Source organism: Salmo trutta, chromosome 34, assembly GCF_901001165.1.
Source record: "Salmo trutta chromosome 34, fSalTru1.1, whole genome shotgun sequence".
NCBI lineage: Eukaryota > Metazoa > Chordata > Actinopteri > Salmoniformes > Salmonidae > Salmo > Salmo trutta.
In genome coordinates this window covers 23,000,782-23,027,090 of record NC_042990.1, presented here as the reverse complement: position 1 = coordinate 23,027,090, position 26,309 = coordinate 23,000,782, and the positions used below count along the sequence as shown (strand labels likewise).

The window sequence follows — 26,309 nt, the reverse complement described above, 5'->3', positions numbered from 1 at the left end:
TTTCAACCTACACTGTGAATGTTTAAATTATGTATTCAATATAGACAAGAAAAATACAATTTGTGTGTTATTAGTTTAAGCAGACTGTGTTTGTCTGTTGTTGTGACTTACAGTAGATGAAGATCAGATCAAATGTGATGACCAATTTATGCAGAAATCTAGATAATTCCAAAGGGTTCACATACTTTCCACTGTATGTGAGAATACTGTTCATTGACTACAGCTCAGTGTTCAACACCACAGTGCCCACAAGGTTCCTATGGCTTTCACTAGATGTGAACAGTCTATGGAGTGGACTCCCTGTTCACCCACAACTGCGTGGCCAAGCACAACTCCAACACCATCATTAAGTTTGCTGATGACACAACGCTGGTAGGCCTGATCACCTACAACGATGAGACAGCCTATAGGGAGGAGGTTAGTGACCTGGCAGTGTGGTGCCAGAACAACAACCTCTCCCTCAACGTGAGCAAGACTAAGGAGATGATTGTGGACTACAGGAAAAGGAGGGCCAAACACGCCATTCACATCGATGGGGCTGTAGTGGAGTGGGTCAAGAGTTTCAAGTTCCTTGGTGACCACATCACCAACAAACTATCATGGTCCAAACACACCACGAAAGTTGTGAAGAGGACACCACAATGCCTTTTCCCCAGATCCTCAAAAAGTTCTACAGCTGCACCATCGAGAGCATCCTGACTGGTTGCATCACCGCCTGTCATGGCTACAGAGGGTAGCGCCTTACTGGGGCCAAGCTTTCTGCCATCCAGAACCTACAGTTGAAGTCGGAAGTTTACATACACCTTACCAAATATATTTAATCTCAGTATTTCACAATTCCTGACATTTAATCCTAGTAAGAAATCCCTGTTTTATGTCAGTTAGGATCACCACTTCATTTTAAGAATGTGAAATGTCAGAATAATAGTAGAGAGAATTATTTATTTCAGCTTTTATTTCTTTCATCACATTCCCAGTGGGTCAGAAGTTTACATACGCTCAATTATTATTTGGTAGCATAGCCTTTAAATTGTTTAACTTGGGTCAAATGTTTCGGGTAGTCTTCCACAAGCTTCCCACAATAAGTTGGGTGAATTTTGGCCCATTCCTTCTGACAGAGCTGGTGTAACTGAGTCAGATTTGTAGGCCTCCTTGCTCGCACACGCTTTTTCAGTTCTGCCCACAAATGTTTTCTAGGATTTGAGGTCAGGGCTTTGTGATGGCCACTCCAATACCTTGACTTTGTTGTCCTTAAGCCATTTTGCCACAACTTTGGAAGTATGCTTGGGGTCATTGTCCATTTGGAAGACCCATTTGCGACCAAGCTTTAACTTCCTGACTGATGTCTTGAGATGTTGCTTCAATATAGCTACAACATTTTCCTTCCTCAAGATGCCATCTATTTTGAGAAGTGCATCAGTCCCTCCTGCAGCAAAGCACCCCCACAATATGATGCTGCCACCCCTGTGCTTCACGGTTGGGATGGTGTTCTTCTGCTTGCAAGCCTCCCCCTTTTTCCTCCACATAACGATGGTCATTATGGCAAACAGTTCTATTTTTGTTTCATCAGACCAGAAGACATTTCTCCAAAAAGTACGATCTTTGTCCCCATGTGCAGTTGCAAACCGTAGTCTGGCTTTTTCATGGCTGTTTTGGAGCAGTGGCTTCTTCCTTGCTGAACGGCCTTTCCGGTTATGTCGATATAGGACTTGTTTTACTGTGGATATAGATACTTTTGTACCTGTTTCCTCCAGCATCTTCACAAGGTCCTTTGCTGTTGTTCTGGGATTGATTTGCACTTTTCGCACCAAAGTACATTCATCTCTAGGAGACAGAACACGTCTCCTTCCTGAGTGTTATGACGGCTGAATGGTCCCATGGTGTTTATACTTGTGTACTATTGTTTGTACAGATGAATGTGGTAACTTCAGGCATTTGGAAATTGCTCCCAAGGATGAACCAGACTTGTGGAGGTCTACCATTATTTTTCTGAGGTCTTGGCTGATTTCTTTTGATTTTCCCATGATGTCAAGCAAAGAGGCACTGAGTTTGAAGTTAGGCCTTAAAATACATCCACAGGTACACCTCCAATTGACTCAAATTATGTCAATTAGCCTATCAGAAGCTTTTAAAGCCATGACATCATTTTCTGGAATTTTCCAAACTGTTTAAAGGCACAGTCAACTTAGTGTACGTAAACTTCTGACCCACTGGAATTGTGATACAGTGAATTATAAGTTAAATAATCTGTCTGTGAACAATTGTTGGAAAAATGTCTTGTGTCATGCACAAAGTAGATGTCCTAACCGACTTGCCAAAACTATAGTTGTTAACAAGAAATTTGTGGAGTGGTTGAAAAACAAGTTTTAATGACTTCAACCTAAGTGTATGTAAACTTCCGACATCAACTGCCCAAAAAATTGTCAAAGACTCCAGTCACCCAAGTCATAGACTGTTTTCTCTGCTACCGCACGGCAAGCGGTACCGGAGCGCCAAGTCCAGGTCCAAAAGGCTCCTTAATAGCTTTTATCCCCAAGCCATAGGACTGCTGAACAATTAATCAAATGGCCACCGGACTGGCATCCCCCACCTTTGTTTTTACAATGCTGCTACTTGCTGTTTATTATCTATGCATAGTCACTTTACCCCTACCTACATGTACAAATTACCTCGACTAACCTGTACCCACGCACATTGACTCGGTACCCCCTGTATATAGCCTCATTATTGTTATTTTATTGTTACTTTTTCATTTTTTTACTTTCTTTTTTATTTTGTAAATATTTTCTTATCTCTATTTTCTTAAAACTACATTGTTGGTTAAAGGCTTGTAAGTAAGCATTTCACAGTAAGTTCTACACCTGTTGTATTCGGCACATTTGACAAATACAATTTAATTTTATTTTGAATGGTAAGTATGTGGCGTGATATGATTCAAATATATGTAAAGCTGTGTTGATGATGACAAGTCAAACAACAACCCATTGCGGTAGGATTTATATACAGTGCTTCATATATTATTAATTACGCACACACCACATGTTCATGTATTAAGAGGGCGATAACATTCATTATTTAACATTATGTCCACAGAAAGCAGCGGTGGTTGTGGGCCTGAATTAATAATGTATAAAATCAAGAATGAAGACTACTCAAAGACTATTTGAAGTGTTATGGATTCATCTGTATCACAGAAGATGCATACAGTGCATTCGGAAAGTATTCTGACCCCTTCCCTTTTTCCACATTTTGTTACATTACAGCCTTATTCTAAAATGGATTAAATAGTTTTTCCCCCCTCATCAATCTACACACATCCCATAATAACAAAGCAAAAACAGGTTTTTAGAAATGTTTGCAAATGTATTACAAATAGAAATGAAAATATCACATTTAGATAAGTATTCAGACCCTTTGCTCGAAATTGAGTTCAGGTGTATCGTTTCCATTGATCATCCTTGAGATGTTTCTACAACTTTACTGGAGTCTACCTGTGGTAAATACAATTGATTGGACATGATTTGGGAAAGCACACACCAGTCTATATATGGTTCCACAGTGACAGTGCATGTCAGAGCAAAAACCAAGCCATGTGGTCAAAGGAATTGTCCATAGAGCTCCGAGACAGGATTGTGTCGAGGCACAGATCTGGGGAGCTCTGACAGAACTCCAGAGTTCCTCTGTGGAGATGGGAGAACATTCCAGAAGGACAACCTTCTCTGCAGAACTCCACCAATCAGGACGTTATGGTAGAGTGGCCAGACGGAAGCTACTCCTCAGTAAAAGGCACTTGACAACCCGCTTGGAATTTGCCAAAAGGCACCTAAAGGACTCTCAGACCATGAGAAACAAGATTCTCTGGTCTAATGAAACAAAGATTGAACTCTTTGGCCTGAATGCCAAGCGTCACGTGACACGTCTGGATGAAACCTGGCACCATTCCTACAGTGAAGCATGGTGGTGGCAGCATCATGCTGTGGGGATGTTTTTCAGCAGCAGGGACTGGGAGACTAGACAGGATCAAGGGAAAGACAAACGGAATAAAGTACAGAGAGATCCGCGATGAAAACCTGCTCCAGAGCATTCAGGACCTCAGAATTTGGCCAAGGTTACCTTCCAACAGGACAATGACCCTAAGCACACAGCCAAGACAACGTAGGAGTGGCTTCGAGACAAGTCTCTGAATGTCCTTGAGTGGCCCAGCCAGAGCCCGGACTTGAACCAGATCGAAAATCTCTGGACAGACCTGAAAATATCTGTGCAGCAACGCTCCCCATCCAACCTGACAGAGCTTGAGAGGATCTGCAGAGAAGAATGGGTGAAACTCCCCAAATGCAGGTGTGCCAAGCTTGTAGCGTCATACCCAAGAAGACTCAAGGCTGTAATCACTGCCAAAGGTGCTGCAACAAAGTACTGAGTAAAGGTTATGAATACTTACTTGATATTTCAGGTTTTTATTTTTAATACATTTGCAAAAATTTCTAAAAACCTGTTTTGCTTTGTCATTCTGGGGTATTGTGTGGAGATTAATGAGGGAAAAATCGAAATAATCAATTTTAGAATAAGGCTGTAACTTGACAAAATGCGGAAAAAGTCAAGGGGTCTGAATACTTCCCGAATGCGCTGTACATGTAGATACACCAAGAGCCCGTAGTGGTGGTCAAGAAATATCTAACTGAACATTCCTAGATAACCTCTACTTAGATGGTGATGGCTATTATCACTCTCTTTGGCTTTTTTGTAGAATGGCTGTAAAATTCCATCTTCAAATGTGTAATAGAATGTGATTCTATGGGGCCTCCCGAGTGGCACAGCGGTCTAAAGCACTGCATTGAAGTGCTTGAGGTGTCACTGCAGACCCGGGTGTGATTCCAGGTTCTGTCACAATCGGCTGTGACTGGGAGTCCCATCGGGCGGAGCACAATTGGTCCAGCGTCGTCCGGTTTAGGGGAGGGTTTGGCTGGGGGGACTTTACTTGGCTCATCGCTCTCTAGTGACTCCTTGTGGCAGGTCAGGCGCCTGCAGGCTGACTTCGGTTGTCTGGTGAACAATGTTAAGAGCGCGGTTTGGCGGATCATGTTTCGGAGGATGCATGACTCAACCTTCACCTCTCCCGAGCTCGTTGGGGAGTTGCAGCAATGAGACAAGATCGTAATTCGTGAGAAAAATAATTCATTCTCATTCCTTATACCATGGCATTGTTGAATACTCATTTCTGATTGGATTGAAGGGCATTCTAGAGTGTGCATTATTTCCCTATAAAGCATTGTATATTTGCACGGTATAATTCAATGGCTATAGTTCATTTTTACAAATGTTTTGTTTGAGCTGCTTTAGAAAGCTAAACACGAATTGAAACCTGGACTGGAGTGTGGACCTCAGTTCATCTTTCAATCACCCATGTGGGTATATGCTCCTAAAAACCATTGAGGGGATGGTATGTGGGTATTTGCTCCTAAAAACCAATGAGGAGATGGGAGACGCGGGACTTGCAGCGTCAGGCGTCACATAGAACCAAGTTGTAACATGCTGACCACACCACTCACGTCGAGTTGCAAAATAAATGTACACACATATTATTCAATCATTGCACCCACACTGCTCGTGCGCGTCAATGCGGTTCTATTGGTTTTACTCGTGAATCTTGATGTGCTGCAAGTCCTGCCTCTCCCATCTCCTCATTGGTTTTTAGGAGCATATACCCACGTGGGTGATTGAAAGATGAACTGAGGTCCACACTCCAGTCCAGTTGGTTGTGGTAATGCACCTTAAAGTTGGTTGCCAACCGCCATATAAAGCCCAAAGAAGAAGAAGAAGCTTGAAGGAGGAGAAATTACTAGAAATGAACTAGGTTTACCCTGTTATCTGTGGATTAATTGTCTGAGTAGAGGACCTTGTGCATTTCAGGTAAAATAACAACCCAATGTTTATATCCCAGGACAAATGAGCTAGCAACAGAAAGCTAGCTAGCTAAATTGCCATTAAATGTTTAATGCTTTTTGACCTATCCCCAAATTAATGTAGTTGGTTCAGAGTTCGTTTTGATATTTCAACCTGCATATCTTGATCGGTCCGGTGTGGGTGGACAATATCAACATGCGCCCGATGGCGCACGTGGATGAGCTGTCTGGTCAGCATGTAAGGAAGAATTTAACATCCTTCTCCAACTATTTTATAGAAATGGGAAGGGTGAGCAGTACAGCATAAGTAGCTACCTGGCACTCCGGAGAGCACTGAACCAGTTTCTGACTAACCCACCCATCGGTCGCAGCTGGTGCCTTATGAAGGACACTGAATTTACCACCTCGAATCATGTATTTCTGGGCAAAATCAAACAGCTAATAAGGCAAGGAAAATATATCACAAACAGACACCCTCCCATCACCGATAAGGACATGGCCCAGCTCCAAAACTCCCAGGCTTTGAATCCCGCAACACCAAGGGGTCTGGCCCAGAAAGTGTGGTTAGACCTCCAGTTACATCTGGGTCAAAGAGGGTAACAGACAACTAAAGCCCAACTCATTCCTCGTAAAAACAGATGAGAATGGTCTCAGGTATGTTGTTCATAGCCTGTTTGTGTTATTTCTAAATTGCACTCATTATTAGGCTACTAGAAAACAATATTATAACAACACATTCACTCTCAGATACACCACTTTCCCATATAACAAGGCCACAAAGAATCCTCTGGACCCAAGGGGAAATTCATGTTTGAGCAGCCAGGGAACCCACTATGCCCGGTTGCATCACTGGGGAAATATCTATCGAAATACCCGGAGAATGCCCTTACACTCTCCTCTCCTTGGGTGGAGATAAAATGTATCGGGGACTTGATGTGGTACACGTCAGAGCCGATGTGCGTGAACTATCTGGCAGCACTTTTACCAAAGATCTGCAGGGCAGCGGGAACAACTACATACACAAATCACAGCATCAGGACCACGACAGTCCAGAAACTGGCCAATGTTAGTTTAGAAGCGAGGGAGATTATGTCAGTGAGTGGGCATCGGTCCATAGCTACTGGCGTCCCTCACTTATAGACAGACAATGCTGGAGCAACATCCTGGCCGAAAACTTAGAATACTGCAGCACCATCAACACCCAAAAGGCTGAAATCGAATCAAATCAAATTTTATTTGTCACATACACATGGTTAGCAGATGTTAATGCTAGAGATGAGTCAGTATGTTGGCAGCAGCCACTCAATGTTAGTGATGGCTGTTTAACAGTCTGATGGCCTTGAGATAGAAGCTGTTTTTCAGTCTCTCAGTCCCCGCTTTGATGCACCTGTACTGACCTCGACTTCTGGATGATAGCAGGGTGAACAGGCAGTGGCTCGGGTTGTTATTCAAATCAAATCAAATTTATTTATATAACCCTTCTTACATCAGCTGATATATCAAAGTGCTGTACAGAAACCCAGCCTAAAACCCCAAACAGCAAGCAATGCAGGTGTAGAAGCATGGGGGCTAGGAAAAACTCCCTAGAAAGGCCAAAACCTAGCAAGAAACCTAGAGAGGAACCAGGCTATGAGGGGTGGCCAGTCCTCTTCTGGCTGTGCCGGGTGGAGATTATAACAGAACATGGCCAAGATGTTCAAATGTTCATAAATGACCAGCATGGTCAAATAATAGTAATCACAGTGAACAGGTCAGGGTTCCATAGCCACAGGCAGAACAGTTGAAACTGGAGCAGCAGCATGGCCAGGTGGACTGGGGACAACAAGGAGTCCTCATGCCAGGTAGTCCTGAGGCATGGTCCTAGGGTTCAGGTCCCCCGAGAGAGAGAGAGGAGAGAGAGAGAGAGAGAGAGAGAGAGAGAGAGAGAGAGAGAGGAGAGAGAGAGAGAGAGAGAGAGAGAGAGAGAGGAGAGGAGAGAGAGGAGAGAGAGAGAGAGAGAGAGAGAGAGAGAGAGGAGAGAGAGAGAGAGAGAGAGAGAGAGAGAGAGAGAGAGAGAGAGAGAGAGAGAGAGAGAGAGAGAGAGAGAGAGAGAGAGAGAGAGAGAGAGAGAGAGAGGAGAGAGAGAGAGAGAGAGAGAGAGAGAGAGAGAGGAGAGAGGAGAGAGAGAGAGAGAGAGAGAGAGAGAGAGAGAGAGAGAGAGAGAGAGAGAGAGAGAGAGAGAGAGAGAGAGAGAGAGAGAGAGAGAGAGAGAGAGAGAGAGAGAGAGAGAGAGAGAGAGAGATTTCTTCAGCCTCCTGAGGTTGAAGAGGCACTGCTGCGCCTTCTTCACCATGCTGTCTGTGTGGGTGGACCATTTCAGTTTGTCCGTGATGTGTACGCCGAGGAACAAGGCAGCAAAAGTAGTAACACAGACTCCAACAGATATTTCAACCAATGCACAGTCCAGGGGAATGTACAGATAAATGTGACATACAATAAGTAGCAATATCTATGTCAGCTGTAGTGGACACAAAGAGAATGTATGGTTTCATTTATTAAAATCAGTTCAAATAAATGTCTTGGATTGTCTTTATTTTGTGTGAACAGTGTCCTGACAAGAGAGCACATTTTCTCTGCATGGCAAAATCGCTCACCATAAGCTCATTGTTATAAATGTATCAACATAAATCTAACTAGGAAATAGCTACTTGCTGTTATTCTGGCTGCACTGTTTGATGTGACTGTAAGTTAGCCGTAGTTGCATAGCTAGCAAGCAAGGAATAAGAATGTTGCCAGCCAGTATGGCAATGGAACATTTAGAATGAACAACTCGGTCGCGTCCATGGATACAGTATATCATTAATATATAGAGGAAGAAACATGATTTATTCAACAATGATGCGTATGTAGCGCCCTGTGGTGTAGATGATGGATTGGGCCTTGGGACACCTCAGTTATCCTGTACCAAAGTCTAAACAACATTTCCTATCTCTTTTTAATGCACTGGGAGTCCTAACTTAGTCACATGAGTATACATCCTATTTCTTTTTAATGCACTGGGCCGTGATCTCACTCGCAAAAGAACACAGACAATCTTTTTTTTTCATGTAAATGGTTTAACTACACTGAACAAAAATATATACGCAACATGTAAAGTGCTGGTTGCATGTTTCATGAGCTGAAATAAAAGATCACAGAAATGTTCCATACGTACAAAAATCTTATTTCGCAAAGATGTTGTGCACAAATTTGTTACATCCCTGTAAGTGACCATTTTATCCTTTGTCACGATAATCCTTCCACCTGACAGGTGTGGCATATTAAGAGGCTGAATAAACAGCATGATCATTACACAGGTGCACCTTGTGCTGGGACAATAAAAGGCCACTCTAAAATGTGCAGTTTTGTCACACCTCACAATGCCACAGATGTCTCAAGTTTTGAGGGAGCGTGCAATTGGCATGCTGATTGCAGGAATGTCCACCAGAGTTGTTGCCAGAGAATTAAATGTTCAATTCTCTACCATATGCCGCCTCCAACGTCGGAGAATTAGGAGTATTTCTGGCTGTAATAAAGCCCTTTTGTGGGGAAAATTAATTCTGATTGGCTGAACCTGGCTCCCCAATGCGTGGGTCTATGCCCTCCCAGGCCCACCCATGGCTGCGCCCCTGCCAAGTCGTGAAATCCATAGATTTCCTTACAGGCTGAGTACACCGCTCGCATCGCGTGCGCGAGCGTTGCAAAATAAATGTAAAAATCAATATTATTAAATTATTGCACCCACACTGCGCACGCGTCAACGAGCATCTGCATTGCCAAGGGCTAAAATAGAAGTCAGTTTTATTTCTGAAGCAGATCGTGCCTCAAGTCCTGCCTCTCTCATCTCCTCATTGGTTTATAGAAGCAGGTACCCACGTGCCATCTCCTCATTGGTTATACCCACATGGGTGACTGAAAGACGAAATAGGTCAGTGGCAGTAATGCACGTAATTTATGAAAGTTGCCAATCGCAATATAAAGTCAAGAGAAGAAAAATCCTGGAAGGAGGAGAGATGACTAGAAATTATTCGGTTGACTGTTTTATGTGTGGATTAATTGGTGGAGTAGAGGACCTTATGCATTTCAGGTAAAATAACAACTCCATGTTTATATCCCAGGACAAATTAGCTAGCAACAGCAAGCTAGCTAAATAGGACAAATTAGCTAGCAAGTGCAAGCTAGCTAGCTAAATTTCCATAAATGTTTAATGCTATTCGACCTGTCGCCAAATTAATATAATTGGTTCAGAGTTTGTTTTGATATTTTAACCTGCGTGTCGTGATCGCGTTTGGTGTGGGGGGACAAAATACATTTATCAACGATGGCACACACGCGCAGCCGGTTTGGGTTCCGTGTTTTATGAACTGTAACTAATCAAAATCTTTGAAATTGTTGCATGTTGTGTTTATATTTTTGTTCAGTATAAATAATAATTTACTGGTATTCAAGTATCTTTTTATCATGTATTATGTCATTCAGAATGAATTGTAAAAGTCCTAAATGGATCATGTATAGTTTATCTATGTACACTACATGACCAAAAGTATGTGGACACCTACTTGTCCTACATCTCATTCCAAAATCATGTGCATTAATATGGAGTTGGGCCCCCCTTTGCTGCTATAACAGCCTCCACTCTTCTGGGAAGGCTTTGGAACAATGCTGCGGGGACTTGCTTACATTCAGCCACAAGAGCATTAGTGAGGTCGATCACTGATTTTGGGCGATTACGCCTGGCTCTGAGTCTGCGTTCCTATTCATCCCAAAGGTTTTCGATAGAGTTGAGGTCAGGGCTCTATGCAGGCTAGTTCTTACACATCGATCTCGACAAACCATTTCTGTATGGACCTCGCTTTGTGCATGGGGGCATTGTCATGCTGAAACAGGAAAGGGCATTCCCCAAACTGTTGCTACAAAGTTGGAAGCACAGAATCGTCTAGAATGTCATTGTACAGTGCACGGAAAAGTGGTGCATGCATATGTATTCACCCCTTTGCTATACAGCACCTAAATAAGATCTGGTGCAATCAATTACCTTCAGAAGTCACATAATTAGTTAAATAAAGTCCACCTGTGTGCAATCTAAGTGTCATATGAGCTGTCACAGGAAATCAGTATATACAGTTGAAGTTGGAAGTTTACATACACTTAGGTGGGAGTCATTAAAACTCGTTTTTCAACCACTCCACAAATTTCTTGTTAACAAACTATAGTTTTGGCAAGTTGGTTAGGACATCTACTTTGTGCATGACACAAGTCATTTTTCCACCAATTGTTTACAGACAGATTATTTGACTTATAATTCATTGTGTCACAATTCCAGTGGGTCAGAAGTTTACATACACTAAGTTGACTGTGCCTTTAAACAGCTTGGAAAATTCCAGAAAATTATGTCATGGCTTTAGAAGCTTCTGATAGGCTAATTGACATCATTTGAGTCAATTGGAGGTGTACCTGTGGATGTATTTTAAGGCTTACCTTCAAACTCAGTGCCTCTTTGCTTGACATCATAGGAAAATCAAAAGAAATCAGCCAAGACCTCAGAAAAAAATGGTAGACCTCCACAAGTCTGGTTCATCCTTGGGAGCAATTTCCAAACGCCTGAAGGTACCACGTTCATCTGTACAAACAATAGTACACAAGTATAAACACCATGGGACCACGCGGCCATCATACTGCTCAGGAAGGAGATGCGTTCTGTCTCCTAGAGATGAATGTACTTTGGTACAAAAAGTGCAAATCAATCCCAGAGCAACAGCAAAGGACCTTGTGAAGATGCTGGAGGAAACAGGTACAAAAGTATCTATATCCACAATAAAATGAGTCCTATATCGACATAACCTGAAAAGCCGCTCAGGAAGAAAGAAGCCACTGCTCCAAAACCGCCATAAAAAAAGCCAGACTACGGTTTGCAACTGCACATGGGGACAAATATTGTCCTTTTTGGAGAAATGTCTTCTGGTCTGATGAAACAAAAATAGAACTGTTTGCCATAAAGACCATCGTTATGTTTGGAGGAAAAAGGGGGAGGCTTGCAAGCCGAAGAACACCATCCCAACCGTGAAGCATGGGTGTGGCAACATCATGTTGTGGGGGGGCTTTGCTGCAGGAGGAACTGGTGCACTTCACAAAATAGATGGCATCATGACGGAGGACAATTAGGTGGATATATTGAAGCAACATCTCAAGACATCAGTCAGGAAGTTAAAGCTTGGTCGCAAATGGGTCTTCCAAATGGACAATGACCCCAAGCATACTTCCAAAGTTGTGACAAAAGCTTAAGGACAACAAAGTCAAGATATTGGAGTGGCCATCACAATGCCCTGACCTCAATCGTATAGAAAATTTGTGGGCAGAACTGAAAAAGTGTGTGCGAGCAAGGAGGCCTACAACCCTGACTCAGTTACACCAGCTCTGTCAGGCGGAATGGGCCAAAATTCACCCAACTTATTGTGGGAAGCTTGTGGGAGGCTACCCGAAAATGTTTGACCCAAGTTAAACAATTTAAAGGCAATGCTTCCAACTACTAATTGAGTGTATATAAACTTCTGACCCACTGGGAATGTGATGAAAGAAATAAAAGCTGAAATAAATCACTCTCTACTATTATTCTGACATTTCCCATTCTTAAAATAAATTGGTGATCCTAACTGACCTAAAACAGGGAGTTTTTACTAGGATTAAATGTCAGGAATTGTGAAAAACTGAGTTTAAATGTATTTGGCTAAGGTGTATGTTAACTTCCAACTTCAACTGTATACACCTGTTCTGAAAGGCCCCAGAGTCTGCAACACCACTAAGCAAGTGGCACCATGAATACCAAGGAGCTCTCCAAACAGGTCAGGGACAAAGTTGTGGAGAAGTACAGATCGGGGTTGGGTTATAAAAAAATATCAGAAACTTTGAACATCCCGCGGAGCTCCATTAAATCCATTATTAAAAAATGGAAAGAATATGGCACCACAACAAACCCGCCAAGAGAGGGCCGCCCACCAAGTCACACGGACTAGGCAAGGAGGGCATCAATCAGAGAGTCAACAAAGAGACCAAAGATAACCCTGAAGGAGCTGCAAAGATCTACGGCGGAGATTGGAGTATCTGTCCATTGGACCACTTTAAGCTGTTCACTCCACAGAGCTGGGCTTTACGGAAGAGTGGCCAGAAAAAAAAGCCATTGCTTAAAGAAAAAAAATAAGCAAACACGTTTGGTGTTTGCCAAAAGCCATGTGGGAAACTCCCCAAACATATGGAAGAAGGTACTCTGGTCAGATGAGACTAAAATTGAGCTTTTTGGCCATCAAGGAAAACACTGTCTGGTGTAAACCCAACACCTTTCATCACCCAGAGAACACCCTCTCACCATCCCCACAACATCGTGCTGTGGGATGTTTTTCATCGGCAGGGACTGGGAGGGAAACTTCTTGAGGGGAAACCTGTTTCAGTCTTCCAGAGATTTGAGACTGGGACGGAGGTTCACCTTCCAGCAGGACAATGACCCTAAGCACACCGCTAAAGCAACACTCGAGTGGTTTAATGGGAAACATCTAAATGTCTTCGAATGGCCTAGTCAAAGCCCAGACCTCAATCCAACTGAGAATCTGTGGTCTGACTTAAAGATTGCTGTACACTAGCGGAACCCATCCAACTTGAAGGAGATGGAGCAGTTTTGTCTTGAAGAATGGGCATAAATCCCAGCGGCTAGATGTGCCAAGCTTATAGAGACATACCCCAAGAGACTTGCAGCTGCAATTGCTGCAAAAGGTGGCTCTACAAAGTATTGACTTTGGGAGGGTGAATAGTTATGCACGCTTATGTTTTCAGTTTTTTTGTCTTATTTCTTGCTTTTTTCACCCCAAAAAATATTTTGCATCTTCAAAGTGGTAGGCATGTTGTTTAAATCAAATGGTACAAACTCACCCAAAAATCTATTTTCATTCCAGGTTGTAAGGCAACAGAAAAGGATAAATGCCAAGGGGGGGTGAATACTTTCGCAAGCCATTGTATGCTATAGCGTTTAAGATTTCCCTTCACTGGAACTAAGGGGCCTAGCCCGAACCCTGAAAAACAGCCCAAGAACTCCTCCACCAAACTTCACAGTTGACACTATGCATTCGGGCAGGGAAACTTTTTCTGCCATCTGCCAAACCCAGATTCGTCCTTCGGACCTGCCAGATGGTGAAGCGTGATTCATCGCTTCAGAGAACGCATTTCCACTGCTCCATTGTACAATGGCGTTGACAATTTTTACACGCTACTCGCTTCATCACTCGGCGGCTTACCACTTTGCGGCTGAGCTGTTGTTGCTCCTAGACGTTTCCACTTCACGATAACGACACTTACAGTTGACCAGGACAGCTCTAGCAGGGCAGAAATTTGACTAACTGACCTGTTGGAAAGGTAGCATCCTATGACGATGCCACAATGGATGTCACTGAGATCTTCAGTAAGGCCATTCTACTGCCAATGTTTGTCTATGGCGATTGCATGGTGGTGTGCTCCATTTTATACACCTGTCAGCAACGTGTGTGGCTGAAATAGCCAAATCCACTCACTTGAAGGCATGGCCACATACTTTGTATATATAGTGTATTTTAGTTATAGTGTGATGACAGAAGTCTACATGATATGTATAGTGACATATTGAGAGAGTGAGAGGCTAATTACTTAACATAGTGTTTTTAATGTTCCTAGGAGGTTTCTAGGCTTTCTCGGTTTAACATCTCCAGATGTTCTTCACAAATTCCAGAGCTCTGAAATATTCTATTGTATTCTATTCTATTGTACTTTTTTACATTATTTTCTATTCAGATTACTTGTGATAGGTACATGTGAGATGTACCCTCCCTACTGTAAGTGATTTGGCTGTATGTGTACTTGTAAATGATCAAATTAAATCAATCAATAAATACAATCAAACGACCACTTCCTCTCTGCTGAGCCAATCCAACCTGGCACAGCTGGCTGTGAAGGACTCTGGGAAATCTCATCAGCAGTCTACGGGAAACAGTGAAGTCACTCAGCTAGTCACATGTAATATAGATAATGCTATTCTGATAGGGGATGCCTTCCACTCTCTCTCTCTCACTCCCTATATATCTCTCTGTCACTCCCTTTCTCTCAATCTGTTTCGCTATCCTTCTCTCTCTCTCTCTCTCTCTCTGTCTCTCTCGCTCTCTGTCTCTCTCTCTCTCTGTTGTTGTTGTTGTTTTCTATGGTTCTTGTGTCAAGGTAACCTTCAGGGGCTTGTTCCTTGTCTCTGACATTTTAGTGCCTTGTTGTGTGTCACAGTGTGTGTGCGTGTGTGTGTGTTTTCTTCTGTTGTGAGAGAGTCACTGCCCAAACAAAGACACAGCTCGGCGGAAACTATTAACTGCTGTGTAGAATAATATAATAATATCACAATAATATGATAATCAAGTCTTATATTTGTAAGTCGCTCTGGATAAGAGCATCTGCTAAATGACTTAAATGTAAATGTTATAGCTGATCGCTAATTTGTTTACATTGTTGTTTCCTCTTTAGTGAGCAGTGTGTTGTCATACAATACAGCTGCTCTCCTTTCCCTCTGTCTGTCTCTCTCTCTCTTTTCTCTGTCTCTCTCGTTCTTCTCTGTCTCTGTTTGTCTGTCTCTCTCTCTTTCCCCTCTGTCTCTCTGTCTGTCTTTCCACACTGTCTTTCTCTCTCTCTCTCTCTTTCCCCTCTGTCTCTCTGTATTTAATTGTGCCCATGGATCAATTAAAGGTTTGTGTGTGTGTCCTTCTGCTGCTAATGAAGGTGACTAGGTCACTGTTCACTCTCCTGAAACTATCAATTAGACCGTGAGGTGCTGAACTTGTGTAGCCCACAAATGAGTCACACACACACACACACACACACACACACACACACACACACACACACACACACACACACACACACACACACACACACACACACACACTTGAAGGCACTCTAACACCAGCAGTCCTTGAGATATAGTCATCCATTCCACATAGTCATCCATAAATGATGTGTTAGTGCAGTATGAAGCTATTACTCATCCACTCCGCCCAAACTATCTCACTGTGCTGCACCTCATCCTCCTCTCCCTCCTGTTTTCAACCTCCCTAACTGAGCACCCTATCAAACCACTGGGCCAGCTATAAACCTGAGCTACTTCAACGTTTGTGTACTGCATTTTTGGTATGACACCATCACCTAAAAAGGTATACACAAGACCCTTAGAGAACCATTGAGCAACTGCAATATTTCCTTGTATGCCTTGGAACTTTTTATTTTTATCCCTAATTACTTGTTCCTTCTTGACTTTTCTGGGTCACGGTTATTGACAGTACTTCTTTGTGTTGTGTTGGTGTGTAGACGGTTGTGAGTTGGTGCCCAGATTGGGATGGAAACTCTCTTACATGTATTTGAGAGGATGAAGTAGTATGGCAGGTAGTCTAGTGGTTAGAGCATTTGGCCAGTAACCGGAAGGCTGCTGGATTGAATCCCTGAGCTGACAATGTAAAAAATCAGTCATTCTGCCCCTGAGCAAGGCAGTTAACCCACTGTTCCCCGGGCGCTGAAAACGTGGATGTCGATGAAGGCAGCCCCCTGCACCTCTCTGATTCAGAGGGGTTGGGTTAAATGTGGAGGACACATTTCAGTTGAATACATTCAGTTGGACAACTGACTATTAATAACTGAGTGACTGTAGAAACATAGCGTGCTAGCCTAGTGGGTTAACACACACACAGAGGATGAAAGCTCATAGAAGACATTCTGTTCTGATACCACTTGAACCAGACCTGATGACTCTTCAGATACCAGAGACAAAAGATGAATTTAGCTAAGCTCTGAGACAATGGAGAAAGATCCTGTGTTTCAATATAAAACTGGAGCACAATGGAGACCAAAGTGGGTCTAAAGTGTCTAAAGTCGGTCAAGAAAATGTGTGCAGCAGTATGTAAGTTTACCTCTTAAGGAAGAACTTTTCCCTCTGAAAAACAGGTGAAAACTTGGTAAGTCAATGCTTAGTACATTTTTGGTAGAGATCCTAACATTGTACGCTGTTGGCTGTGTCTGTCACAATCTAGGAAATGAGCGGATCAAGGCGCAGCGTGAGTATAGTTCCACATATTTATTTAAGTGAAACTAACAAAAACAAAATAACAAAACTTACTAAGACCGTGAGGACGTAGTGCCCAAGCACACTAACAAACAATCAATATCCCACAAAACACAGGTGGGGAAATAGCTACCTAAATATGATCCCCAATAAGAGACAACGATAAACAGCTGCCTTTAATTGGGAACCATATTAGCACCAACATAGAAATAGATATACTAGATCACCCCCTAGTCACGCCCTGACCTACTACACCATAGAGAACCAAGGGCTCTCTATGGTCAGGGCGTGACAGTACCCACCCCCAAAGGTGCGGACTCTGGCCACAAAACCTGAAACCAAATGGGGAGGGTAGGGGGGGTGATTAGTGTCGGTGGCGGCTCCAGTGCAGGTCGTAGCCCCCGCCCCTCCCCCGGATCCGGCCAAGGCGCCGGGCTGAACGCCGTGCCTGGACATCGGCGCAAAGGAGGGCTCCGGCCATGGAGCTGGGCTGGACGCCGTGCCTGGACTGGGCACCGGCGCAAAGGAGGGCTCCGGCCATGGAGCTGGGCTGGACGCCGTGCCTGGGCTGGGCACCGGCGCAAAGGAGGGCTCCAGCCATGGAGCTGGGCTGGACGCCGTGCCTGGACTGGGCACCGGCGCAAAGGCTCCGGCCATGGAGCTGGACTGGACGCCATGCCTGGACTGGGCACCGGCGCAGCGGAAGGCTCCCGCCATGGAGCGGGACTGGACGCCGTGCCTGGACTGGGCACCAGCGCAGAGGAAGGCTCCCACCATGGAGCAGGACTGGACACCGAGCCTGGACTGGGCACTGGTGCAGAGAAAGGCTCCGGCCATGGAGCTGGACTGGACGCCGTGCCTGGACTGGGCACCGGTGCAGAGGAAGGCTCCTGCCATGGAGCGGGACTGGACACCGTGCCTGGACTCTCTGGACCGTTGACCTTCCCGGGAAGCTCCGGGCCGTTAACTTTTTAAGGTATAGGGGGCAGTATTGTCATATTCGGATGAAAAGCGTGCCCAGAGTAAACTGCCTAATACTCGGGCCCAGAGTCATATATTTGGATAGAAAACACTCTGAAGTTTCTAAAACTGTTTGAACGATGTCTGTGAGTATAACAGAACTCATATGGCAGGCAAAAACCTGAGAAAAATCCAACCAGGAAGTGGGAAATCTGAGAATTGTAGTTCTTCTTTTGAATCCCTATCGAAACTACAGTGTCTGTGGGGACACGTTGCACTTCCTTCCTAAGGCTTCTTGGTTCTCTATGGTGTAGTAGGTCAGGGCGTGACTAGGGGGTGATCTAGTATATCTATTTCTATGTTGGTGCTATTATGGTTCCCAATTAAAGGCAGCTGTTTCATCCTTCTCCTGTTACTGGGCAGAAAATAGGAGCTCAGTCAATGAGTGGACTGCCTGGGACCAGTGAGTTGTTTACTGCGCTGGCACATTTGGCGCGCCGCTCCTTCTTTTTCCTCTGTAATGAATACGCTATTGTCCGGTTGAAATATTATCTACGTTTTATGTTAAAAAGACCCTAAGGATTGATTGTAAACAACGTTTGACATGTTTCTACGAACGGTTATGGAACTATTTTACTTTTCGTGTCTGGATTTACGCTTGCGCGTTATGCCTTTGGATAGTGATCTGAACGCACGAACAAAACGGAGGTATTTGGACATAAATATGGAGTATTTCGAACAAAAATAACATTTCTTGTGGAAGTAGGAGTCCTGGGAGTGCATTCTGACGAAGATCAGCAAAGGTAAGAGAATATTTATAATACTAATTCTGAGTTTAGTTGACCCCAGAACTTGGCGGGTATCTGTATAGCTTGCTTTGATGGCTGAGCTATGTACTCAGAATATTGAAAAATGTGCTTTCTCCGTAAAGCTATTTTAAAATCTGACACAGCGGTTGCATTAAGGAGAAGTATATCTATAATTCTTTCAATAACTGTTGTAAATTTTATCAACGTTTATGATGAGTATTTTTGTAAATTGATGTGCTCATTCACCGGCTGTTTTGGTGGGAATACATTTTCTGAACATCACGCGCCACCTAGCCCATAAAAGTTCACCGTCCCTGGAAGCTCCGGTCCGTTGTCCGTCGCTGGAGGTTCCGGACTGTTGACCGTCGCAGGAGGAGGCACAGGACGTACCAGACTGGGAACACGCACTTCAGGGCGAGTGCGAGGAGGAGACACAGGACGTATCGGACTGGGGAGGCGCACTGGAGGCCAGATGCGTGGAACCGGCCCAGGTTGCACCGGACTGCTAACCGGATCCTTTAGTCGGATGTAGAGCAGAACACACTTGCACAACATCTCTCTCTCTCTCCCAGCTTCCTCATTGCCTCCCTGACGGTCTCTGGCTCTTCAGGGCGAGTGCAGGGAGCAGGCACATGATGCACCAGGCTGGGGAGGCGCACTGGAGATCTGGTGTGTGGAGCCGGCACAGATGGCACCGGACTAATGACCGGATCTTCAGTCCGCCTGCGCTGCAGCCTACTCTTCGCCAACATCATTCTCCGATATCCTTCTTCACATTGCTCCATTGACTCCCAGGTGGGCTCTGGCTCTCTCCTTGGGTTGACCGACCACTTCTCTATCGCCTGCTCCATGTGCTCTGGCTCTTCCTGCGGCTTGTGCCCTTGTGCCCCCCCAAAAAAATCTTGGGGTTGTCCTTGTGTTTTCTGTGGCCGCGAACCCTGGCGTCGTCGCTGTCCTCTATTATTACCTTCCGTCTGCCGCCAAGGAAGGGTTTCGCATCCACCCATCACTTCTTCCCATGTCCAAAACTCATTTACCTTGTGGATACGCTGCTTGGTCCTCTTTTGGTGGGATATTCTGTCACGATCTTGGAAATGAGCGGACCAAGGCGCAGCGTGAATATAGTTCCACATATTTATTTAAGTGAAACTAACAGAAACAAAATAACATAACTTACAAAGACCGTGAGGACGTAGTGCCCAAACACACTAACAAACAATCAATATCCCACAAAACACAGGTGGGGAAATAGCTACCTAAATATGATCCCCAATCAGAGGCAACGATAAACAGCTGCCTTTAATTAGAACCATATTAGCACCAACATAGAAATAGATATACTAGATCACCCCCTAGTCACGCCCTGACCTACTACACCATAGAGAACCAAGGGCTCTCTATGGTCAGGGCGTGACAGTGCCTCAGTTACGTCCACTATTCAATGTACCGTAACTACTCCAGAATAGCTCTAAGGAAAAACAAAGATCTTGGACAGTGAAGAGATAATGATTCACATGAGTTAAAACGATAGCTCTAGTTTGGTCATGATGACATGAAAAACATCAACAAAGATCTTGAATAGAGAAGAGATCAATAGATAAATGTTTGTGTATCATGTGAGTGAATGCAAACAAAACCAGGTCCATTCATCAGTTTCAATAAGCTGTAACTTTTATTGCACATTCCTGTTTGGTCTTGCAACGACCTTTCACCTTTTGAACTTTTGACCTCGGCCTGGACTAGACACTTCAGTCGGGAGTTGGGTGAAGTTGCCCCAAGAAGCTGATCTGGGGGCAGATGTGCGTATTCCATTCTAATCGTGAAGGTTAGGATTTAGGCAGGGTAAGCTGATCCTAGATCTGTGCCTAAGGGCAACTTCTACCCGAGCAGTACCGAAGTCTGGAACCAGAAAAAGAAGGATGGACATCAGTGATATCACAGAAGAGTAGGAAATACACGTGAGAGCCGAGAATTCTGATCGATCCTTCAGTTCCATTGAGTTCCATAGAGTTCTGCTCCCAGTGAGATTAGTTCCTGGAGAATGTTTACATCATTGTCTAGCCCTTCTTAATCTGGTTCTTGGAAAGTCTCCCACAAAATATACAACTGAACACCCTCCTTCTGACACAGATAAGCATCATCATTCTTAGTTAGGATTTTTTTTTCTCTTTTTCTGTGACAATACCTGCGACATGCTTCAACATCTTCATTTTGGCAAACCACAAATAAATTAAAACACAAACATTCAAAGAACATAACGTGAAAGTATTTTTTTTAGGATGTCGGAAAGGAAAATATAAATACAGAAAACGGAAATCAAGAGAACAAGAGAAGAAGCATTTTGCTGTTCGTTTTTTACCCCGTCGTCATTTTTTCCTTTGTTTTTCTTGAAAAAAGATAGCTAGCTACCAATCACTTACCACATGCAGATATAATACAACAGAATCGATTCACCCAGTTAGTGTCTGCAAACTACCGATCTAAACTATATCACAAAATGATTCTCTTTAAACCAGCAAACACCCAATTTTGAGATATTTTGTCTTATATTAATTCTTAATTTTACAGTAGTTTTCTCCTCTCATCGTAAGCACAGAGAAACGCCTACAGCCAACCCTGACTTGACTGTCCCCAACAGAAAAGGAAGAAGACCGTCCGCACTGACTTAGGCCTCATCCCATTGGCACCCTATTCCCTACATAGGGCTCTGGTCACAAGTAGTGCACTACACGGGTAATACAGTAGGGTACCATTTTAAAAGTACCCTTTCTCATGATTAGATACCAGATGGGGATGTCTTTAACTGTGTCCAAGAGACCGTCACACACACGACAACCACTCTCACACACATATCATCCCCCTGATGATGAACATAGTCTATAAGGATGTAGTGTTTGAACATTGCTTTACACACAATGTAAAACAAAAAGTGAGTTTGACTAGAACCCCCGACCCAGCAGTGCAGGATGTGTGTGTGTGTGTGAGTGAGTGAGTGAGTGAGTGAGTGAGTGAGTGAGTGAGCAGCACAGGTGTGACGTCATCACTCTCACTAGTTATTCATCTGACAGCTCTCTGGTCAAATGTCACGGCAATTAGCAACTAGCTCTTTGTGGTGCTCATTCCCAGCCACACATATACTGTACGGCATAACAAGAGGAATGTGGTGGCTACAGTGTGTGTGTGTGTGTATGTACACACACACACATGCTTTTTTTCAGCCATTCTGGATTCCAGCTGACATTTCGAGGAGCTGGTGGTAAACATCAAAGTTTGCATCCCTCTCTCTTCCTCCCTCTCTCCTTCCCTCTCTTCCTCCCCCTCTCCCTCCCTCTCTCCCTCCCTCCCCCTCCCCCTCCCTCCCTCCCTCTCTCCAGACATTAATCAGGAGCTCACTGAGACAGTCATCTCTGAGGGCACTTGTTTATTATTCCACCACTCCATCCTCGCCAGGGTTCTGCTCTGTCCTAATTTAGGAGTGTTATCATCACACACAGCCACGCTGACAGGTGTGTGTGTGCGCGCGTAACAACGCTAAATGTTGAGTGTGTATGTGATGTGCCAATGCAAAATAGCCACAGTCCTTCACACAACGACACACACACACACTCTGCAGTCTTAATGTGTGGTGTATAGTCCCATAGGGAACTGTCAGAGATGATCATTACCTCTGGTCAGGACATCACCATCACCATTAGCATTGTAACAACATCCCATGCAGTAATGTACTAATACTATTACTGGGTTACTGATAGTAAAAGGATCTGCATTGTACAGTTGTCTTCACATAGGAACACAATGAAAAGCCATGGTGAGACACATGCACGCACAAACAAATGCACACACACACACACACACACACACACACACACACACACACACACACACACACACACACACACACACACACACACACACACACAGACACACACCTTTCAGGGGCCTGATTATTAGCTTGACCATCTGGTATCTAAATCATGGATTATGAATTATAGCTCCTGGTCTTCATTAATACATGATAATATGACCAGAGAGAGAGGAGAGAGAGGATAAAGAGAGAGAGAGGAGAGAAACAGCGAGAGAGAGAGGAGAGAGAGACAGCGAGAGAGAGACAGCGAGAGAGAGGAGAGAGAGGAGAGAGAGACAGTGAGAGAGGAGAGAGGAGAGAGAGACAGTGAGAGGGAGAGACAGTGAGAGAGAGGAGAGAGAGACAGCGAGAGACAGCAAGAGACAGCAAGAGAGAGAGAGAGGGAGAGCGAGACAGCGAGAGAGAGAGACAGCGAGAGAGAGAGAGACAGCGAGAGAGAGAGACAGCGAGAGAGAGAGCGAGACAGCTAGAGAGAGAGCGAGAGAGAGAGAGAGAGCGAGAGAGAGAAAGACAGCGAGAGAGAGAGAAAGACAGCGAGAAAGACAGCGAGAGAGAGAGCGAGAGAGAGAGAGAGGAGAGAAAGAGAGGAGAGAGAGACAGAGAGAGAGTGGAGAGAGAGAGAGGAGAGAGATAGAGGAGAGAGAGATAGAGGAGAGAGAGAGAGACAGCGAGAGAGAGACAGCGAGAGAGAGAGAGAGAGAGAGAGGTAGAGAGAGAGAGAGAGCGAGAGAGACAGCGAGAGAGAGAGAGGTAGAGAGAGAGAGAGAGAGGAGAGAAAGCGCTGTGGTTGACTGTCATTCTATTAATCGTACAGTCTCTGCATATAAAGCAAGTGATTTTTTTTCTCGTTAGAAATCAATAACCGTCTACGCAACACAGTGAGGTCTAAATTTAGCCACAAAGAGAAAGCGAGAACGAGAGAGAGATGAGAATTAACGATAGATAGCGAGATGGAGAGAGAGCACAGCTCCACATACATTACAATCTTCATGTTGCATTGAACTGTGAAAAACAGCACAGTCAAAAGAAAAGAACAGAGGAGAGAAAAATGAAATAAAAATGAAGGGGTGAATGCATGAGCTGCCGTCCTGCACTGCCTGTCTGTTAAACATCAACAGCCTGGTCTGTATTTAAACGATCAGGCAGACTGGGTGGACTTCAGTTCAGTGCATTGTAGTGTCAGCTTAGAGAGAGCGATGAGGGATGAGAGGAAGGAAGGTGAGATGGGAGGGTGGGATAAAAGAGGACAGGAAGGAAGGAAAGTGAGATGGGAAGGTGGGACAAAAGAGGCGAGGAATGAAGGAAGGTGAGATGGGAGGGTGGGATAAAGGAGGACAGGAAGGAAGGTGAGATGGGAGGGTGGGATAAAAGAGGACAGGAAGGAAGGTGAGATGGGAGGGTGGGATAAAAGAGGAGAGGAAGGAAGGTGAGATGGGAGGGTGGGATAAAAGAGGAGAGGAAGGAAGGAAGGTGAGATGGGAGGGTGGGATAAAGGAGGACAGGAAGGAAGGTGAGATGGGAGGGTGGGATAAAAGAGGAGAGGAAGGAAGGTGAGATGGGAAGGTGGGACAAAAGAGGCGAGGAAGGAAGGAAGGTGAGATGGGAGGGTGGGATAAAAGAGGACAGGAAGGAAGGTGAGATGGGAGGGTGGGATAAAAGAGGACAGGAAGGAAGGTGAGATGGGAGGGTGGGATAAAAGAGGACAGGAAGGAAGGTGAGATGGGAGGGTGAGATAAAAGAGGACAGGAAGGAAGGTGAGATGGGAGGGTTGGACAAAAGAGGACAGGAAGGAAGGTGAGATGGGAGGGTGGGATAAAAGAGGAGAGGAAGGAAGGTGAGATGGGAGGGTGGGATAAAAGAGGACAGGAAGGAAGGTGAGATGGGAGGGTGGGATAAAAGAGGACAGGAAGGAAGGTGAGATGGGAGGGTGGGATAAAAGAGGACAGGAAGGAAGGTGAGATGGGAGGGTGGGATAAAAGAGGAGAGGAAGGAAGGTGAGATGGGAGGGTGGGATAAAAGAGGACAGGAAGGAAGGTGAGATGGGAGGGTGGGATAAAAGAGGAGAGGAAGGAAGGTGAGATGGGAGGGTGGGATAAAAGAGGACAGGAAGGAAGGAAGGTGAGATGGGAGGGTGGGATAAAAGAGGAGAGGAAGGAAGGTGAGATGGGAGGGTTGGATAAAAGAGGACAGGAAGGAAGGTGAGATGGGAGGGTGGGATAAAAGAGGAGAGGAAGGAAGGTGAGATGGGAGGGTGGGATAAAAGAGGAGAGGAAGGAAGGTGAGATGGGAGGGTGGGATAAAAGAGGAGAGGAAGGAAGGTGAGATGGGAGGGTGGGATAAAAGAGGACAGGAAGGAAGGTGAGATGGGAGGGTGGGATAAAAGAGGACAGGAAGGAAGGTGAGATGGGAGGGTGGAATAAAAGAGGACAGGGGATACATCTCCCTCTTCTCAGTAGTCTTTCACAGTCTTTCCACAAATCCCCACACAGTGGGTGTGGGTGTGTGGTTGGTGTGTGTGTGCGTGTGTCGGAAACCCAATCCATCAACCGCTGCGACAAACACTCCGCGGACACACACACACACACACACTTTCCTGAATAAGTCAGTTCACGCACATCCCGCAGAACCTTCTACTCAGCCGAAGGAGGGATGAACGCAGAGAGAGGAGGGAGGGTTGATGATGACGAGATTATGACGATTATCGGCAAAGTGAAGACGAAGTAGGCGAGCGTTCCTTCATTTGTTCCTTCTGAAGTCTCAGTGAGCTGATCAAAACAACAACAAGAAAAAACCCAAAGCAACCGAAAACAACTGGAGCAGTGGAGTGGTATGGTCAAGGAGGAGTTGAGTTAGCGTGGTGTGTCATGGTTAGCATGGCTAGCTAGCGTCATGGCCGGCCCATCTCCTCAGCCATCAGACACAGGGGGGGAGACCCAGCCGTACTTCTCGTGGGTCTTCACCAGACTCTTAAAGGTGGCCTCCGCCTCTTTGCGGCTAAACGCCTTCTTGGACTTCCCTGCTTTTCTGCAGATACGCCCCTATGGAGAGAGAGAAAGAGAGGGAGGGAGGGAGGGAGGGAGGGAGGGAGGGAGAGATGATTAGTAGGGAATTGACGTCCTTGATACATTGAAAACACACCCACACAGAAAGAGAGAGAGAGAGGGAGTGAGAATGAGTACAGTATCATCTGCATTCAACACCTCACTGAGTCAATTATACTGAGAAAAGAGAGACCCACAACCATCAACCATGCTTCCACAAGCTCCCTCGGTCCAACTCCCCAAGGTGACTACACAAGTCAGCTCTTTACGTAGAAAACACTTCCTTGTCACAGATATTCAACAGCCTTATGTCACCAGTACTGCATCTAAAGGAGGAATATCCTCATGAGGATGAATGGTAAAATCATTTGACAGGTGAATAATAACATACACTACATGACCAAAAATATGTGGACACCTGCTCATCGAACATCTCATTCCAAAACCATGGGCATTAATATGGAGTTGGTCCCCCCTTTGCTGCTATAACAGACTCCATTCTTCTGGGGAGGCTTTCTACTAGATGTTGGAACATTGCTGCGGGGACTTACTTCCATTCAGCCACAATAGGTCAGGCACTGATTTTAGGCGATTAGGCCTGGCTCACAG

The 26,309-nt window shown here is 44.8% G+C and overlaps 1 protein-coding gene across 2 annotated transcripts in view; it reads right to left on the bottom strand.

Annotated features, from left to right (window-relative positions):
• Positions 1-26,309, bottom strand: part of LOC115173828 (ubiquitin-conjugating enzyme E2Q-like protein 1) — a 59,213-nt gene that overhangs the window by 14,009 nt on the left and 18,895 nt on the right. The window contains exon 3 of one of the 2 annotated variants that reach the window (XM_029732268.1): positions 23,496-25,697. The exons of the other annotated variant lie outside the window; for it this stretch is intronic. Coding sequence (XP_029588128.1) covers positions 25,566-25,697 — 132 coding nt within the window. The 3' untranslated portion in view covers positions 23,496-25,565. Of the gene's footprint in view, positions 1-23,495; positions 25,698-26,309 lie in introns of those variants that run through there. 2 annotated transcript variants of the gene reach the window in all.